Source organism: Salminus brasiliensis, chromosome 6 (genome assembly GCF_030463535.1).
Source record: "Salminus brasiliensis chromosome 6, fSalBra1.hap2, whole genome shotgun sequence".
In the NCBI taxonomy this organism is placed as follows: Eukaryota; Metazoa; Chordata; class Actinopteri; order Characiformes; family Bryconidae; genus Salminus; species Salminus brasiliensis.
Window position 1 is genome coordinate 13631420 of NC_132883.1, and position 19276 is coordinate 13650695.

General features: G+C 37.5%; 1 protein-coding gene across 3 annotated transcripts in view; it reads left to right on the forward strand.

Annotated features, from left to right (window-relative positions):
* The window catches only part of itpr3 (inositol 1,4,5-trisphosphate receptor, type 3), a 39026-nt gene that overhangs the window by 9450 nt on the left and 10300 nt on the right, over positions 1-19276 (forward strand). For 2 of the 3 annotated variants that reach the window (XM_072681709.1, XM_072681710.1), the window contains exons 9-40: positions 462-557; positions 854-898; positions 1033-1181; positions 1565-1664; positions 2552-2712; positions 2824-2965; positions 3392-3550; positions 4002-4174; positions 4357-4476; positions 4623-4805; positions 5029-5280; positions 5633-5777; positions 5924-6068; positions 6487-6683; positions 6774-6894; positions 8329-8383; positions 8489-8654; positions 10044-10193; positions 10283-10360; positions 10518-10637; positions 10828-10950; positions 11367-11567; positions 12048-12299; positions 12696-12821; positions 13257-13382; positions 13636-13756; positions 14398-14576; positions 15330-15478; positions 18023-18131; positions 18222-18306; positions 18438-18613; positions 18738-18900. In XM_072681709.1, the coding sequence (XP_072537810.1) occupies positions 462-557; positions 854-898; positions 1033-1181; positions 1565-1664; positions 2552-2712; positions 2824-2965; positions 3392-3550; positions 4002-4174; positions 4357-4476; positions 4623-4805; positions 5029-5280; positions 5633-5777; positions 5924-6068; positions 6487-6683; positions 6774-6894; positions 8329-8383; positions 8489-8654; positions 10044-10193; positions 10283-10360; positions 10518-10637; positions 10828-10950; positions 11367-11567; positions 12048-12299; positions 12696-12821; positions 13257-13382; positions 13636-13756; positions 14398-14576; positions 15330-15478; positions 18023-18131; positions 18222-18306; positions 18438-18613; positions 18738-18900 (4567 nt within the window). The remainder of the gene's footprint in view (positions 1-461; positions 558-853; positions 899-1032; positions 1182-1564; positions 1665-2551; positions 2713-2823; positions 2966-3391; positions 3551-4001; positions 4175-4356; positions 4477-4622; positions 4806-5028; positions 5281-5632; positions 5778-5923; positions 6069-6486; positions 6684-6773; positions 6895-8328; positions 8384-8488; positions 8655-10043; positions 10194-10282; positions 10361-10517; positions 10638-10827; positions 10951-11366; positions 11568-12047; positions 12300-12695; positions 12822-13256; positions 13383-13635; positions 13757-14397; positions 14577-15329; positions 15479-18022; positions 18132-18221; positions 18307-18437; positions 18614-18737; positions 18901-19276) is intronic. The other variant, XM_072681711.1, reaches the window with a different exon arrangement.

A 19276-nucleotide genomic window follows, 5' to 3' on the forward strand; every position in this document is an offset into this window, starting at 1 on the left:
GTTGGTAATTGCTAATACACAATTATTGGCAAAAGCTGACATTGTCTTCTACATTAATACTGAACATTGAGTGTAAGAGTGATGTAAGTTCATTTAGGCTTATAGTTTGCACCATGCTAGTTTTTAAGTGTCCATTACTATGGAAGCAAACTTGTGAAGTTTCTGTGAGCGTATTAACAAGTGTATACACGTAATATATCATCACTGTTATGCAGAAAACTTGTATCTCTTGAAAAGTTGCTTTACAGGAGAAGGTTAAAACCTTAATTTTAAATGAAAGTCAATGCAAAAAGATTTTATTCCAAGGTCAATTCATCATGAAATTCAAAACAATGTCAAAAAGTGAAATTTGTCAAAAATGTAGATAAAAGGTTTTTGACAGTGTTTTGACATGTTTACTCTCACCTTTAATTTTGTCAGTGTTGGAGATGTTCACTGATTTCTTTTTTTGTGTTCTGTAGGTAGTTCATCATGACCCCTGTAGAGGAGGAGCAGGCCACTGGAACACTCTCTACCGCTTTAAACATCTAGCAACAGGCAATTACCTTGCTGCTGAGGTAAAACAAAACTGATACCAAAACAACATGGGGTAACATAGAGCTACATGTTATAGTCATGTTTCTGCCATTCAACAAAAAATATAATCATTGGAAAGTGTAGAATTTTTTCTTTCTCTTACAACTTTGTCTGTAATCTACAATAAATACAAAAGAAACCATATGCCATAAACACCCCTTTTGTGAGGACATCTGCCTATGCTAACATGTTAGTATTTGTTGAAGAATGTTTGGTCAGTGTGAAGTACCTTGAGAAGTAATTGCATGATTTTTTTTATTATTTTTTTTGGTATCAGGAGAACCCGGGCTACAGAGGGGACAGCAATGAATTGCAGCCGGCGGTAAGCCTGTATTTTTAAGCCTGTGTCAAAATGTTCACCACAGTGAAGTTTATTATCATGTTGCGTTTCTGTTGTCATTTTGCTCTGCTCATTCAACACTTGCATTTAAGCCAATATCTCTGCATGTACTCCAGGTTGACACAGAGAGTAAGAGGAGTAATAAAAGGAGTCTGGGAGAAAGAATCAAATATAAGCTGGTCGCGGTGCCTCATGGCAATGACATTGCCTCACTTTTTGAATTGGACCCTACTACACTGCAGAAGACAGACTCCTTCGTTCCTAGGTGTTGTGCTGTTGCTCTCTGTACGATTAGTACCTGTAGTAGTGTTAAATGGTGTGCATTAGGACTGTATATTGGCAAGAACCTGGCAATACGATATGTATCATGATACAGGGGTTATGATTTTACATATTGTAATATTGCGAAAACTGTCCTAGTATACAAAACACCATTATATACATCAAATATGAGTAAAAGTTTACTTAGTTTATCATAACAATGGGATCTGAAAGGATCTGAAAGAGTACAAGGATACTTTGATATATCAATATTTTCTTACACGTATACTGTATATAATGCATGTGTTTATGCTGAGTTATACTGGGTATACCGAGTTAGCAGTAAAAAATACTTTTTAAAGTTTTTTTTCCTTGTCTTTCTAACAGAAACTCTTATGTGCGGTTGCGTCATCTGTGCACAAACACATGGATTCAAAGCACCAATGTGCCAATTGACATCGATGAAGAGAGGCCCATTCGCTTGATGGTGAGAATTTTCACATTGTCTTACTCCAAACATGTAGACATTACATAATTTTATGGCATGACCAATATCTTAAACAGTTTGAATGATGTCCTAACGTATTCAGCTACCAAACAATCACATTACAAAACAGATTATTTTTTGGAAATACTTATGTAAATGGACTTCTATATGATTTTTTTGTTTATATTTGTAAAGCATTGACCTCTTCTCTTGGTTTCGAATGCACTGTTCATTTCAGTTTGAACTATAGAAAAAGGGGCATAGAACTGCTGCTGGTAAAAAAGAGCCATTCAAAACCCCATTCTGCAGTAGTTTTATTTTTAAGCAGCCATAATTCAAGAGTCACCGTGCAGTATGCTCGCATTTACTTACCAATGACTGAAGGAAAGGTGGCGTCCTCAAATGTTGCAAACTACAGATTCGTTGCAAACTTCAGACATTTAAACGGTTACACTCTGAAAATGTGATTCACATGTTTTTAGGTTGTGAATAAAGTCAAGACTAACAACGTGGTCATACATTATTCTTAAAATGGCTAAAACCCAATGCACTGCAATATGCTGGGTTGCCATTTTTTAAACTTAGGCCCCTCTTGGCTTATTGCAAAATTCTTAAGAATTAAATTTGAAGACTTTTTATTTCGTAACTGCTATATATTAGAAATTACATTAGTAATATACATTATGTAATACTATGATGCTACTATATGAGTAATGTAGTTATGAGAGTGATGTAATGAGAAGTGTTGGCCCATATACAAGCATTTAGCTGTTAAGAAATCTTTGTGACTCTTTATACATTTGTGTTTTGTATACAATTTCACTTCTCTGCTGTAACCTTGGCAGGTACTCAATTTAAAACTCTTTTTCTTCTTCTTCTTCTCATAGCTGGGTACTTGTGCGACTAAAGAGGACAAAGAGGCTTTTGCTATTGTCTCTGTGCCTGTCATGGAGATTCGAGATTTGGACTTCGCTAATGATGCCAGTCTCATGTTGAGCACCGTGGTGGACAAGTTTAGCACTGGTTTTATCAGTCCAAATGAAAGGAGGTAAAACCAATATGTGAAAAAAATATAAATATAAATGATACATAAATATATATATAAATGATAAAGCTGTTTATCTGTGTTTCTTAAATACCTGTTGTATTCATTGTGCAGGTTTGCCATTAAGTTGTTGGAGGACCTGGTGTTCTTTGTGGTGGATCAGGTGAACAGTGGGCAGGTTGTGCTGGACGTGGTGAATAACAAACCCAACCGTGAGAGACAGAAACTCATGCGTGAGCAGAACATTCTCAAACAGGTGAAACCCCTAGAAACCCATACCACATTAAAGAGCAACTTACTATCTCACTGGGGTTCAACTGACAATATAATTTGCATCAAATCTCTTTAAAGGCACTGTGTACAATTTGATTCCAAAACACAGTTTGTTATTCAGTGTAATTCAGTGTTTCCTCACAGTTCGCTAGGTCTCCGGTCTGTTTGAGCACTGGAGCACTGAAAAAACTCTAGTGTTCGTACCCTGGCTCTACAAATGGAAAACAAAGATAGTGAAATGACCAAGAAACAGCAAAAAGGAAAAGATCTGACAAACAAAAGTTGAAAGAAAAGGAAAGATACTTGTATGTACTGGTGAGGCGATTGGATGGTGGAGAAACCTCAGAACGTTGAAAGGCATAAAAAAAGCATGAGGATGTTTAAAGGAATTTTGATTTCACTCTTTCAGATATTTGGAATTATTAAGACTCCATTTAAAGATAAAGGAGATGGGCCTATGCTGAGGCTGGAGGAGCTGTCTGATCAGAAGAACATTCCATATCAGTACATGTTCCGACTATGCTATAGAATCCTCCGGCACTCTCAGGAGGATTACCGCAAGAACCAGGTATATACACAAGCACAGCAATGCTATGAGTGTTGACTGATGGATATTGACTGCATTTTAGGTTAATGCATGTGTGAAATTATGTTTTAGGTACATTGCTAGTTTACATAATAGTTTCCTTGATACCATATAATCCATAATAGTTACTATGGATTATAGTTCTTTGTGTATCGTTATTTGTTTGTTTGTTTGTTTGTGTTGTGCGAGTCGACCTAAGACAGATTGGTTCCTCGGACTGAATCTTGGTTTCTCCCAAGGTTTCTTCCTCTTAGTATGAGAAAGTTTTTCCTTGTCACTGTCGCTACCACCTCCATTGTGGTGTGGACCTGGATCTCTGTAAAGCGCTTTGTGAAAAACAACTTACAGAATAGTATAGTGGGTAAAGGCCAGAAGTCTGTTTCTGTCTCCTAAACATTTTAAGCCTTCTTTGTGCCTTCTTCCATTTCATCAGGAGTACATAGCCAAGCAGTTTGGTGTGATGCAGTCTCAGATTGGATATGACATTCTGGCTGAGGACACAATCACAGCTCTGCTGCACAACAATCGCAAACTGCTGGAGAAGCACATCACAAAGACTGAAGTAGAGACGTTCGTCAACCTGGTGCGCAGAAACAGGGAGCCCAGGTTCGTACCATTGTAATGTTAATCTTAGTAGTCAAGTAGCTTCCAGATAATGTTAAAATAGTAATAAAGCTTCACTAAGTAGGAAAAAAATAGTTATATTTAAATAAATAGCCTTGCCTATGAATTATTTGACAATTTCACTGTGCAGCAAATGTTTTGAACCACAATACTTTTTGCTTAAGGTTTCTGGACTACTTGTCAGACCTGTGTGTCTCGAATAATGTAGCCATTCCAGTGACGCAGGAGCTGATCTGTAAGTGTATGCTGGACCCCAAAAACCAGGATATCCTCATCAAAACAGAGTGAGTGTATTATGTATTCACAGTTAGGGTTGTAGCTATAATTTATTTCATATAACAGGTATATTTAATGTGAATTTCTAATATAGAAACATCAGTCATTTATCAATTAGGTCAATATGAAAATGTGTATGTGTGTATGTGTGCAGACGACGCACCCCTAAGGAGAACCATCACAATACTGAGTATCCTGAGGAGTATGGAGATGAGGATGAGGTTTGGTTGATCTGGATGGATAAAGCCAATGAAACCCAAGATAAAAGCATTCGGGCTCTTGCCCAAGAAGCCAGACAAGGAAATGCTCATGATGAGAATGTGTTAACGTACTACAGGTGTGTCTTTTTAGAAGTAAACGAAATATACGAATTCTTTAGAAATTATGTTAACTTTACTATTAACAAAACAGTTAACAACTCATAACCATACAGTGAAATGACAGTAATCCAAGTCATCCAAAGTAAATTATGGAGTAATAACCTCCGTTGTACAATCCATTGTGTTTTATAGTTGCCATATTTATCCAATTTACCAACTAACCAAGTATTTCATCACTAGGTACCAGCTAAAGCTATATGCACGTATGTGCCTTGACCGCCAGTATCTGGCCATTGATGAAATCTCCAAGCAGCTGGATGTGGAGCTGATTTCCCTGTGCATGATGGATGAGGTTCTTCCATATGACCTGCGGGCCTCCTTCTGTAGACTCATGCTGCATGCCCATGTGGACCGTGATCCTCAGGAACTTGTGACACCCGTCAAGTTCGCTCGGCTCTGGACTGAGATCCCCACCTCTATCACTATCAAAGAGTATGATCACTTTTTTATAGTAGCAACCTTCTAGTACAAGTGTCTAATAAACATTAGTATGCAGGAACTTGCAGATTATATATCAAAAGTGGCCTTTCTGTGTGCAGTTGCATTATCTATAATGATGGAAATGTGTCTAAAACCCAGTTCAAGCTGGATTAATTCGCTGAACCAAGGACTCCAGCAGTCTAGAGTAGTGGCATTTCAATTTACCTCTCAGTAATGTTATAAACATTAATGTGCACAGTGTTGTTATTTTAGTGTGATTTTAGTGTGATTCCTGTTATGTAAACATTCAGTTCATGGTAAAACTAATCCAGCTCTAAATTAAAATGTGTTTTTTCTTGTCCAGTTATGACTCTCATATGGACTACTCAAGGGACAACAAGAAGAACAAATTTGCCAACACCATGGCTTTCATGGAGGATTATCTCAATCTTGTTCTTCATGATGATTTACCCTTTGCTGATGAGGAGAAAAATAAGTTGACATATGAGGTACATTCACAGTGAGGCTACACTTAATTTTGATTTATTATAAACTGTATTTTCACAATGCCTAATCTACACACAGTCATGCTAATAGGCATTTGATTTAATTGAATGTTATTACATGTTATTACATTGCACCTGTCTTCTCTTAGGTGGTGAGCCTGGCTAGGCATCTGATTTATTTTGGCTTCTACAGCTTCTATGAGCTGTTGCGACTGACGCGCACTCTTTTGGGCATTGTTGACTGCATTCCAAACCCTGCCTTGCTTCATCATATGATCCATGACGATGGCAGCAGTGAGTACTGAAGAATCACTAATTGATAAAGCTTGGAAAGGACAGTTCTAATACTTTTGTCACAACAGACAAATTATTTTACCAGATTATGGGTAATGCGCCATTATCTGTAATGGCTTTTACTGACTGCCAGTTGTGGACAGTAAATGTAAGATGTAAAGATTTACCACAGACAATAGTTTTCCAAGGCATCAAACAGGAAGTCTTCTGTTCATCCAGATTGTAGGTGATATTTATCCACTGTAAATATACAGTATGATCATCAGATGCTTTATTTAGTACGATCAGAATCTCAACGGTGAATTCTGAATAGGTGAATAGGTGCTATATTGTAACAGTTTTAACTGGAAAAGTTCGGAACAATTATAATATAAGTAAATTAAAGGCAGAAGATGAGGAATGCCATTTTTCCTTTTAGGCAAGAACATAAAGCGCTCCATCCATGGAGTGGGCCAGATGATGTCAACTATGGTGCTGAGCAGAAAGCAGTCCATAATGGCTGGCCCTGGTCGTCCCATCATTGGCTTGGATGGGCAGACCCGTACTAAGGACAGCATTGATAACCAGGATATTACAGTGATGGACACCAAGCTAAAGATCCTGGAAATCCTACAGGTGGGAAGCCGTATCCATGTTTCTGCAAAGTCAGTAGAAGCAGTGCTGTAGGTGTATGTAAACTTCTCTGATTAATCTGTTGTTTTTCAGTTTATTCTGAATGTGCGGCTGGACTATCGGCTGTCATTCTTGCTGTCTGTCTTTAAGAAGGAGTTTGTGGATGTGTATCCCATGGGAGATGTAGATGCAGTGTCAGCAATGGATAGTCCAGGTAATAACACACTGACAGTTTCTAGTAGGACTGCACAATATGGACAAAATAGGTAGCATTTTTTTTTTCTGTATGAAAATCTGTTTGGAGAATGCTGACTGTTTTTGTAACAGCCTTATAGCACAATCAGTGGTAGTGTTTGTATCATTGTGCCTAAAAGATATATTGAATGTGGAGAGTATTATTGTTGTTCTACACTGTAAAAGACACAAAAAAGTTTTTGCATGGTCATTGCACTATGTATAGTAAAATCACATGCACATCACATTTTATGTACATATGATGCAAAGACTTGCCTGAGGGCACTTTTGTTGGACTAGACAAGGCAAGGCAGGGCGAGTTTATTTGTATAGAATATTTCAAACAGAACAGTAATTTAACAAGCCTTACATTTAGGAGGAAAATTTAGAGATGCAAAACTAAAAAAAAAACTATAAACTAAATAAAAAAACCCTATAAACTATAAAAAAAACTATAACAGGCCTAGATAAAATAAAAAAATAAATAAAATTGCATTTGAAAAAGTAACAGTTACAAGTGCGACATTAAAGGTAAAACAGAAAGTCAAAGTTATAGAGCTCATATCAATTGTAATCAAAAACGGCGAAATTTGGGATCTTTTAGCAGACGGTTCCAGTTAGGTGTAGCATAAAAGCTGCTTCAGCATGTTTATTTTGGAGTTTAGCTCCTGATGACCTTTGTTTATGGATCTAGAAGCCCCACTCAGGTTGTATTTTTTAATATCAGTGATGTATTCTAGGCCTAAAACTTTGTGTGACTTATGGAGCAGTTCTTTAAAATGTATTCTGCAATTCACCAGAAGCCAGTGTAAACTGAAGTATTGTTCTCTCAGGTAAAAAAGTTTAATGAGCTGGAGCTTTTTAATGCTTGTATTTAAGCATTAAAAGCAATAATTAAAATAATAATAATTATTTATTACTTAATCATTACAGTAGTCAACCCTGCTGGAGATAAAAGCATGGAGGAGTATAAAACCCTCAGATTTAAATCTTTGCATGTAAACTGTTATTTTAAAAAGTATACTGTCATTTTGAGAATCAATACAGTTTTGTATAGCATAATATTGCAATGCTTCTGTTGATGTTTTCAAGTCATACTACCAGATTCCTAACTTCCATTATCTCTCTAATAACATTCTATGATCTGCGGTATGATATGCATCACTAAGATCTAGGAATAACAGAAATCAAATTTCACTATTCAGGTGTACGCTTTATAAGAGCGGCCTCAGTACTGTGGTGGGTTTGGAAACTTGACTCATTTGTCGTCTGTTTGTTTAATACAGAAGCATCCACAGTTCTTTTGTTGTTGTTTTTTGAGTGGTCATTATTAAGTTACTAGTGTAAGTTAACATGCATCAGTTGAGGCTCTTTCCACATTATTACATTTAAAATACATTTATTTCTGCAACAGCAGCCATGAACCTGCAGTTAATAGGAGAACATGCCGAGGCTATGTTTGGAGTGGGGTAAGTAGGGAACAGCCTCCATGTTGATTGCTGTTAGCTGTTAATTATAATGCTTTAATCATTATTTGTCTGGAATGACCATTTGACCTTTGTGTGGCCCTTTAGAAAGTTGAACAGCGTTTTGGAAGTGGATGATGAGGGAGGGCGAATGTTTCTGCGTGTGCTCATCCATCTCATAATGCATGACTACCCTCCCCTGGTTTCAGGGGCGCTGCAGCTCCTCTTCAAACACTTCAGCCAGAGACAAGAAGTGTTACACACCTTCAAACAGGTAAGCCACTTCTACACATTGCATCTTTAACAGGGTAAACCACATCTACAGCATCTTCAGACCTACTAACAAACCATCACTTTCACTAGAAAATCTTAGAACCCTCCACTCTTTCAAGACTTTCAAAAATACCTATTGTGTGAACATTTTTAGATAACAGACCAACAAATTAAAGAGCAATTTAATCACTAACAACTGATTTTAAAGCCTATGTATTTTTTATTGCCTCTATTACATTCTGTGGTAAATCCATATATGGTTTCTCCTGTACACATTGGATACTCTGAATTGCAAGGTCATTAAACATTGCTACATGTAGGCGAATGCTACTGCTCAATAAATTGACATCATAAGACTGTTAGCTTCCTAAACAAACGAACAAACTAGCACGCTTGCCAGTGTATTCGAGTGGTATTAGCAATTTCAATTTGAAAAAAAAAATGTTTACCACACTATACAGTTCATATGGCCATCTTGACAAAACTGGCCAACCACCTTGGTCACACTGACAGCTAAACTGTCAAACACAAAAGAAATCAGCTGCTGGTCAAGAGCTAAACTGCTCAATCAGCTTGCTTATCAGCATATGGTATGTTTGGATGACCAGCTTTTCAACCATCTTGACCACCAAGGATCAGCTTAGAACATCTGAAATCAGTTACAAGCAGAAGTTGGTAAGAGTTAAGAGTTACTGACTTCCTCAGTTTACTTTAATACCAATATATGCACATGTTTATTCAGTCTTGTATTTTATCTGCTGATACCCACTCCTCTTGCACATTTTGTATTCTTATTCTTCATTACTGCACTTATTTTCATCTCTGGTTAGGTTCAAATATTTTTTTCAACTGCTACTGGCTGCTAAATTTCCTTCAGGATCAATAAAGTATCTATCTATCTATTTATCCATCCATCCATCCATTCATATTTTTTTTACATTGTACAAGTTGGCCTGCCCTGTGGCTACACTGCTCAACATGACCAGATTAAAAGTGTTTCTCACATCAATTAATACTTAAGAGGTGATACAACCTTCCACTTTAGCCCCCTTTACTTTGATGCAGCTTACTGACATCTAAATGATGGACTTTAACATTAGCTTACATGTAGCAATATTAGTATTACGATTCTTTAAAAAACATGTAATTTAGAGTTATTTACAGCAGAACATGATAAAAAACCCATTTGTTTTTGCCATTAAAACTTGCATTTAGACCTGGAGTGCCAAATACGGGCATAAAAACATGGCGCAACTACAAAATAATGACACAATTTCAGGAGTCTATAATAAGAAGTAGTGCTAGAGTGCTATGGACCTGTGTCAACAATCTATGTCACTGGCTCCCAAATGGTCACCCTGTGGAAATTATTTTCATTTATTTTTTTCAGGTCCAGCTCCTAATTACTGAGCAGGATGTGGACAACTACAAGCTTATTAAGAGTGACCTGGATCTTCTGCGCATGATGGTGGAGAAGTCTGAACTCTGGGTGGAGAAGAAAAGCAGTTCAGGAGGAGAGGGGAAGAAAGATAAAGGAGAGGTGGGTTTTTAAAAGTGTGTCTTTACTGGTTTTATGGATTTAGCAGAATGCATTTTCACAGTGTTTGACGAGTTTGTTTTTCCTTCTAGGCTGCTGCAGATGAACCTCCAGTCTCCCAGAAGGAAAAGCGTGAGAAGAGCAATGAAAACTACCAGAAAGTCAAAGAGGTTTGTCTTTCTTTCAGCTGAGCTGAATGACAGAGGTCTCTAAAGACATGGATGGATTGTTGGATAGATGAATTGATATGGGAGTAATTGGATAATGTATAGTATATGTAAAGTAATTATTATTTACAATAAATAAAACACCTGTATGTATCTCCAGATCTTGGAGCGTTTGAATAAGATGTGCAGCTCTGGGGTGTTTAAGAAGCAGCAAAGACTTTTGAAGAACATGGGTGCCCATAAAGTCATGCTGGACCTGCTGCAAGTCTCGTATGATCGGGTGAGTAAAGCCACTGTGAAAGAAGTTTTCTATGTCTTTATTGTGCAAAGCCTAGCTTCAAGTAGAAGAAGACTAGTTATTTGTTATTGAACTGGAATGTGTAGCACTACTCATTCTATGTATGTTGAATACAGTAAAGTTCTACACTAAGTGGTGTCTTCTCAATGTAACTTGTTTTTTTTATTAACAGAATGACAAGAAAATGCAGGAGATTATTAAGTTCACCCACCTTTTCCTGCAGAAGTTCTGCAATGGAAACCAAGAAAACCAGGCTCTCCTCCATAAGCACCTTAACCTCTTCCTTACCCCCGGAGTAAGCATGATCACATGGTTTTATAGTGTTGCAGGGAGGATCATTATTACCTGCTGCTACCTCTTTCAAACAAGCAAAGAACTTAAGGAGAACAGTTTAGTTAATGCGACTTGTATTATCTGATTATGCTTTGATGAATGTGTTTGACACTTGAGAGCACACTGTTACTTGTCATTACATAATATAAAACACATGTGAATAGAATTTATGACATAATTTTCTACATAATTATGTAATAAGGTAATACATAATGATGTAATAAGGTAATACATAAATCCAGCTCTTGTAGAGTTTACATGGAAAACTGGAAAGAGCATGTGCTCTCCAGTACTGCAAGCAAGAACCACCGGGTTAGATAATTGGTAATTCGGCCCTTTTTATGCCGACTCTCAGCATCTTTTAATTTTTTGTCACAGGTCCTGGAAGCAGAGACAGTGCAGTATATCTTCAGTAATAACTACCTGCTCTGTACGGAGATCAGTGAGACAGTCCTGCAGCACTTCATCAACTGCCTTGCCACACACGGGCGCCATGTACAGTACCTCAACTTCCTGCATACCATCATTAAGGCTGAGGGGAAGTATGTGAAGAAATGCCAGGACATGATCATGACTGAGGTATGGAATTACTTCTACTGGTTTTGGGGAGGGGGGTATCACCAATTACAACAATATGTGAAAACAATGTACAACACACAGTACATAATGTGCCTGTTTAATGTTTCTTAGGCTTGATAAATCATACAGCAGTGCCACATTGCCAATGATTTCAAAACTACTGCGTTCTCAGTATTTTACATGCTGTGCTTTACTACATACAGTTATACCAGTTATAAGCTAGCGAGAGATTTGAGCTCTCAAAAGAATAATAAATAATATAAAACCTTCTACATGTTGGAAATCCATTAAATCTCTTGCCAATGAACCAGGATATCCACGGTGTGTTTATTGTTCTAACCATGTAATTTTGTTATATTTTAAATATCTAATTGTTTTCATTTTTGTTCTCCTTTAGTATTTTGTACTGAATTGTCAATTGTATATTTTTAAATTGAGCAAGACATTCTGCTAACATCTTACCTCTGTTCATTATCACAGTTAACCAATGCAGGTGATGATGTGGTGGTGTTCTACAACGATAAAGGGTCCTACGCCACAATGCTGGAGCTGATGGCCGAGTCTAGAGAGGGAGTACAGGAGAACAGCCCACTCCGCTACCACATTTCGCTGGTGGAGCTGCTGGCTGCATGTGCAGAGGGCAAAAATGTCTACACTGAGATTAAATGCACCTCACTGCTGCCCCTGGAGGATGTGGTTAGAGTTGTTACAGATGGGGACTGCATCACAGAGGTAGAGTTGTTTGGATATGATTTGTTTCTTATAAAATCTAACATTTTATATTTGTGGAGTCTTTTTATATCGAAAGTGATGCCAGAGAAAGTGTGCCAGAAAGCTTTTGTGGCGCTTTTACATCTCATTTCACATTTCATCTGGTGTGAAAAACCATGTTGATTATTGCTTTTGCCACATTTACTGCATCTACACTGCATACTACAGGGTAGTAAATATTTTCTTTCAAACTATATTTCATGGAAATTGACTGCTATTAGTGTCCCACTGTGTTCTGCAGTTGTTAAATAGGGCCTTTACTGACAACAATGAGGACATTATGAACTTTATTAATAGCAGTTGTACCATTTGTAACCTTAGCCAGCTTTGGTCACTTCTGTTGATGTTGTGTTTCAGGTGAAAACTGCCTACGTGAACTTTGTGAACCACTGCTATGTGGACACAGAGGTGGAGATGAAAGAGATCTATACCAGCAATCACATATGGAACCTGTTCGAGAACTTCATCGTAGATATGGCCAGGGTGAGGTTTATTTGCATTTAAGTTATTTATGTTTATGCAAAAGATAAACCTCTAAATAGCTAAAATTGGTCACTGTTTATATTGTCCATATCATTCCTCATATCAATCATATGTGAATACACAATGATTTTCTCCAGGATATTAGCCCTAACATTATATTATATGATAATGATAATATGATAATGATATTATATATTAATCAGGGTAAAGTCCTCCATTTTACTTTGTAATTAATTAGTACACACTAGGAAATTTTAGTTTATTATGTTACTGATTGTAATTTACTCTCAAATATACTTCAGTAAAAGAATGATCATTTAGGAGTACACAAGAAAGTACAAATGCAGCGTAATCTTACTTGAGTACACGTAACTGGGTGAGTTAAAGTAATTAAATGCACATTTAAGCTGAAATAAGGATCCGCTTCATTTGCAGGTGTGCAGTAACCGTGAGAAGCGTGTTCAAGACCCTGTGCTGGAGAAGTATGTCCTCAACGTGGTATTAGACACTATAAACGCCTTCTTCAGCTCACCCTTCTCTGAAAACAGCACTTCACTGCAAGTAAGGCACCTATTTGTTCACTATTTGTTCAGTTTTGTTATGTGTCAGAAACAAGGGTTATTGTCTTAAATTACAAGCCTGAGCTTTATTCAGCAAACTATCCACTTAGTATGGCATGGAGGAACTACATGTGTCTAAAACACTGTCTAAAGCTGTCTACAAAACCGTCAGCTTTGCATTGTAACTGATCTAAAGCTCTATACTGAAGTACTGAGGTAAATTGTGTTTATTTATTTATTTTGTGTATTTCCAGTCTCATCACACTATAGTGACACAGTTGCTGCAGTCAAGCATGCGTCTGCTGGACTGTACCTGGATTCAGCAACAGCAGAAAGGACTGGTCGAGAGCTGCATACGGACTCTAGCCATGACTGGTATAGCAGACTGACATCCTTGTCATTTTATTGGAACATACAAATCTTATCCACAGCTAGACCTTTTTTGTATTTAATAAATTAAAAGTGTAAGAGTTTCTAAAGACTTCATGCATAATTTGCATATACTGCAGTATCAGATGAATACAATAAATGAATTAAATAATGAATACTACTAACACTTCACTTCTTTTATTGGTCTTTAAAATTCTGTGACTTTTATGATATCATAATATTATTGTTCAGTAATAATCATAGAACACAGTGCAGTTGCAAGTTGTTGAATTAGTCCAAAGAAATATAGAGTGTTAGTGACGTCAGGATGTTGGATGATCATCAACCCCACCTCATCCCCAACGCATTTCAAAAGTATTGGATGGAGCATCAACCATCATTCCAGAGAACATAGTTCCACTGCTCCACAGCTCAACGCTTGGGATCTTAATTCCCCACTAGCCCACACCTGGCATTAGGCATGGTGCCAATGGGTTCATGTTCAAGTCAGCAATAGGTGCAACCTAAAGTAGTGAGGAATGCATTTATTAGAAGGAGTGTCCACAAACATTTGGACATATAGTGTAAAATCGTGTAGTTCAAAGGGTTTATTTTGCATTAATGCTGAGTTTTGTTTTTTTTCTCAGCCAAGAGCCGTTCTATCTCTCTGCCTCTGGAGCTGGAAGCTCACATCAACACAATGCTGAGCAATAATTCCAACTCTCTGTCCCGCACCAACCCAAATTACAAGAACACTTCACGCTCTGCCCGACCTCCTGCCCCCAGCAGCTCCTGGGACTATAAGAACATCATTGAGAAACTGCAGGTGTGTGTGTGTTCAACACTTTACTGAAAAGGTATCTGTATTGACTGTCATTATTTTGTTGTTTATCTTATTATATATCTACAGAATAAGGGTTAATCATTTAACTTTGTTTTTATGCAGTGCTGTTTAGTAAGTTGAACTTTACATGGGTTTAAAGTCACACACGCTGATGAACTCAAGTCCCCCAGTTATGTTTCCTAGAACTAGAGATATCATAAAGAAATGAGACTGTAGATCAAAACAAACATGATAGATGTTATCAAGGTAGAGATTACTGTGGTGGTAATATGTGCATATTAGCAGTGTAAAAGTAATAAATAATATATAGTATTATTTGAGATATATAAAGTTATATTTTATTTGTTGCTCTCAGTTCAGTGTGTCTGCCATTGGTCGTTTCAAATAAGAGGATCAGCTTTTTACTCCGAACAAGAGCTCACATACCAATGCTGTTAGCTGACCAATTAATAGGGATCCCCCGACATTAAATCTAAAGGTATACATTATCTCTGAAATGCTGGTGTTGGCAGCTTTCCCATAGGCAAGGTAAGATCCTGAAAGTGCCACAAATCACAGACCAGCTTTTGGCCTAAAATGGGATTTGAAGAATGTTTTCATTTGCTTTGTAAAAGTTTTAATATGAAACCAGTTCTATAAATGCATATGAAAAATAGATCTTAAAATTAATAGCTGAATAACAGGTCTTCAGTTTAAGAAGGGTTAAACAACAAAGCTTTGACTGTGTTCTAATAGGACATCATTAACACTCTGGAAGAGAGGTTGAAGCCGCTGGTTAATGCAGAGTTGTCAGTGTTGGTGGATGTTCTGCACCAGCCTGAGCTGCTGTTCCTTGAAGGCACTGATGCTCGTGTGCGCTGTGAGTCTGGAGGCTTTATCTCCAAGTGAGTATTCTGTTCATCAGAGTACTGCCATTTTTTTGGCACAGATTTTGACATTCACATGCTGTAAGCCCTGTACTGAGTTCCCTGAGTTAATGAAGGGTCTTTTAAAGATGTTTTTGATGAATTCATGCAAGCTTTCAGGATTAACAGACATGATGTAACCAACCAAACTTAAATAAAGGGTAAAATAACTACTAAGTACTTAATATGATATATTCATTTTCACCCCAGTTACATATTTGAACACAGTTCTACTGATTATATGTGACAAAGGGAAAGTTGTTCTGATAAGAGTTTTGAGTGCCTTTAAAAAGACTGCTTAGCCGGTAGTAACTTACTGCTACAATTTAAGGTACACATGTCCTATACTATTAAAGTATGTTGCATAAATCAATTAAAACACTTTATTTATAATTACAAATTGTTGTCCACAAGAGGGCATGTACACTACTTTAAGGGCTATAAGCATTAACTGTCAGGCTACTCTTTAAGTTGCTTTGTTACAAAACATGAGGTACAGTACAATACAGATACACAAAACATGGTTAGAACAACTATGTGCAATGTTTAGTACAAACCGGATTCCAAAAAAGTTGGGACACTAAACAAATTGTGAATAAAAACTGAATGCAATGATGTGGAGATGGCAAATGTCAAAATTTTTTATTCGTAATAGAACATAGATGACAGATCAAAAGTTTAATCTGAGTAAATGTAACATGTGAAATGTGTTGATTAAAAATTTCATGGCGTCAACAAATCCCAAAAAAGTTGGGACAAGTAGCAATAAGTGGCTGGAAAAAGGAAATTGAGCATATAACGAACAGCTGGAAGACCAATTAACACTAATTAGGTCAATTGACAACATGATTGGGTATAAAAAGAGCTTCTCAGAGTGTCAGTGTCTCTCTGAAGCCAAGATGGTAAGAGGATCACCAATTCCACCATTGTTGCGCAGAAAGATAAGCGTAAAATAGCAAAGACTTTTAAGTTATCATCATCAACCGTGCTTAACATCATAAAAAGATTCAGAGAATCTGGAACAATCGCTGTGCGTAAGGGTCAAGGGTCAAACAGGAATGCCACTGTCAAGGAAATAACAGAATGGGCTCAGGAACACTTCCAGAAATCATTGTCAGTGAACACAATCCACCGTGCCATCCGCCGTTTCCAGCTGAAACTCTACAGTGCAAAGAGGAAGCCATTTCTAAGCAGGCTCCACAAGCTCAGACGTTTGCACTGGGCCAGGGGTCTTTTAAAATGGAGTGTGGCAAAATGGAAGACTGTTCTGTGGTCAGATGAGTCACGAATTCTTTCACGATTCTTTATGGAACACTGGGACGCCATGTCATTCGGACCAGAGAGGATATTAACGCTCCGTTCAGAAGCCTGCATCACTGATGGTATGGGGTTGCATGAGTGCTTGTGGCATGGGCAGCTTGCATGTCTGGAAAGGCACCATTAATGCAGAGAACTATGTTCAGGTTCTAGAACAACATATGCTCCCATCTAGACGTCATCTCTTTCAGGGAAGACCCTGCATTTTTCAACAAGATAATGCCAGACCACATTCTGCAGCAATCACAACATCATGGCTACGTAGGAGAAGGATCCGGGTACTGAAATGGCCAGCCTGCAGTCCAGAACTTTCACCTATAGAGAACATTTGGCGCATCATATAAAGAGGAAGGTGCGACAAAGAAGGCCCAAGACGATTGAACAGTTAGAGGCCTGTATTAGACATGAATGGGAGAGCATTCCTATTTCTAAACTTGAGAAACTGGTCTCCTCTGTACCCAGACGTCTGTTGAGTGTTGTAAGAAGAAGGGGGGATGCCACACAGTGGTAAAAATGGCCTTGTCCCAACTTTTTTGGGATTTGTTGACGCCATGAAATTTTTAATCAACATATTTCTCCTTTAAAATGTTACATTTACTCAGATTAAACTTTTGATCTGTCATCTATGTTCTATTGCGAATAAAATATTGACATTTGCCATCTCCACATCATTGCATTCCGTTTTTATTCACAATTTGTTTAGTGTCCCAACTTTTTTGGAATCCGGTTTGTATGTCCAAACTCATATATAACTTATATAAAATATAAAAAATGTTCACTCTTCTCACAAAATTAAGTACACTTATTCTCAGTAATTAGGGCACCGTCTGAGAGTCGGCATTCTCAGTGCACCGTCACTACATCGGCTCAACACTACATCCCACAAAGTTGGCGGTTTCCGAGATGCTCCCACCTTTTGTCTGCTACTTTATTATCATGTAACTCTATTACATGTTTATTTATATTCTCCATGATATATATATATATCATATATTGAAAATATAGTGCACTGAAAACCCGTAGGCCAAACCCCTTATCACAGCAACCATTATTACACCCTAAGCTGTATTATTTAGTAACTACAGGGATTACATATTGTGGGGCTATTCTTTGGTTTGTAATAACACTTTTGGCCCAACCTTGTTTAAATGGTTAATTAACCAAGTTATAATACTGTTGTACTTCTCCTGTGTACTTCTCTTCCAGACTAATCCAGCACACCAAGGCTCTGATGAACTCTGAGGAGAAGCTGTGCATTAAGGTTCTCAGAACTCTACAGGAAATGCTGATCCGCACTCTGGACTTCAATGACAGGGTCAGACATTTGGGCATAATATATAAACAAGTGTACCTTTGTGTTCCTTCTTTGTTGATCCACTACTAAGACTTCATGTCTTTTCTAAAGGGAATTTCTTTAAGGAAAGTGCTGCTGCAGAATTACCTCTTCAACAAAAAGGCAACCAAAAGTGATCTGGCTGAACTAGGAGCAGGTGTGTTACAAATGAAATGAAGTTACAGTGACAAAAGTGTACAGTATAATCTGATATATAAAAGTGTTTTTGTTAGTCTGAGTCTGGGTTTTATGGTGAGCATGTGTACATGTGTGTATGTTTGTGTGTAGGTGGAGAGGCAGAGAGAGACTGGGTTGCTGTGGCTGCAGTGCAGTGTCGTTTAGACAGAGAGGGCGGCACAAAGCTGTTTACTGACCTCATCATGAGCACGAAAAATGATAAGATCTTCCAAGAGAGTATCCAACTGGCCATCTGTCTTCTGGAAGGAGGCAACACCGAGATACAGGTTCAGACAGCTTGGGGATAGAATTACTGATCATTGATGATTCTGTGTTTTTAGTATGGCTGATTAAATGTTATATTGACAAAAAATAATTAAAAAGTATTTTCTTTTCTTTGTTTTCTTTCAGAACTCATTCTACAAACTAATGATGGGGGATAACAAGTCTGAGAAGTTCTTCAAAGTCTTAAATGATCGCATAAAAAATGCACAGATGGATATCAAAGCCACCATTTCAGTCAATGTGGGCGAAATGAGCAACAAGGCCAAAGACGAGAAAGATCTGGATCCAGGTAAAAAAATTTAAAAAACAAAACAAAAAACAGAAGCAAAGATTTATCCCAAAGTTTTCAGTCATTCATTATAATACAAATATAAACAGTACAGTAAGTACAATACATTTTTTGGAATCTACTATGGCAAAATATATTTTTTGGCAATGTGTTTTTAAAAGCTAAAAGGTCCAAATGGCTACAATATCTTTAGCCAGCTAACAGCATACCATGCTGAGAGGACATGAGTGCAGCAACACTTTCCAGTAAGAATCTGGGATAATTAGAAAACTAATTTCATTGTTCTTCCTACAGTGGTAAAACAATGCTGTGCTATGCCATGTGGCTCCTGTGCTACGTAAACCAGCCAGTAAAATGTTTTCTCCCCATGTTTTAC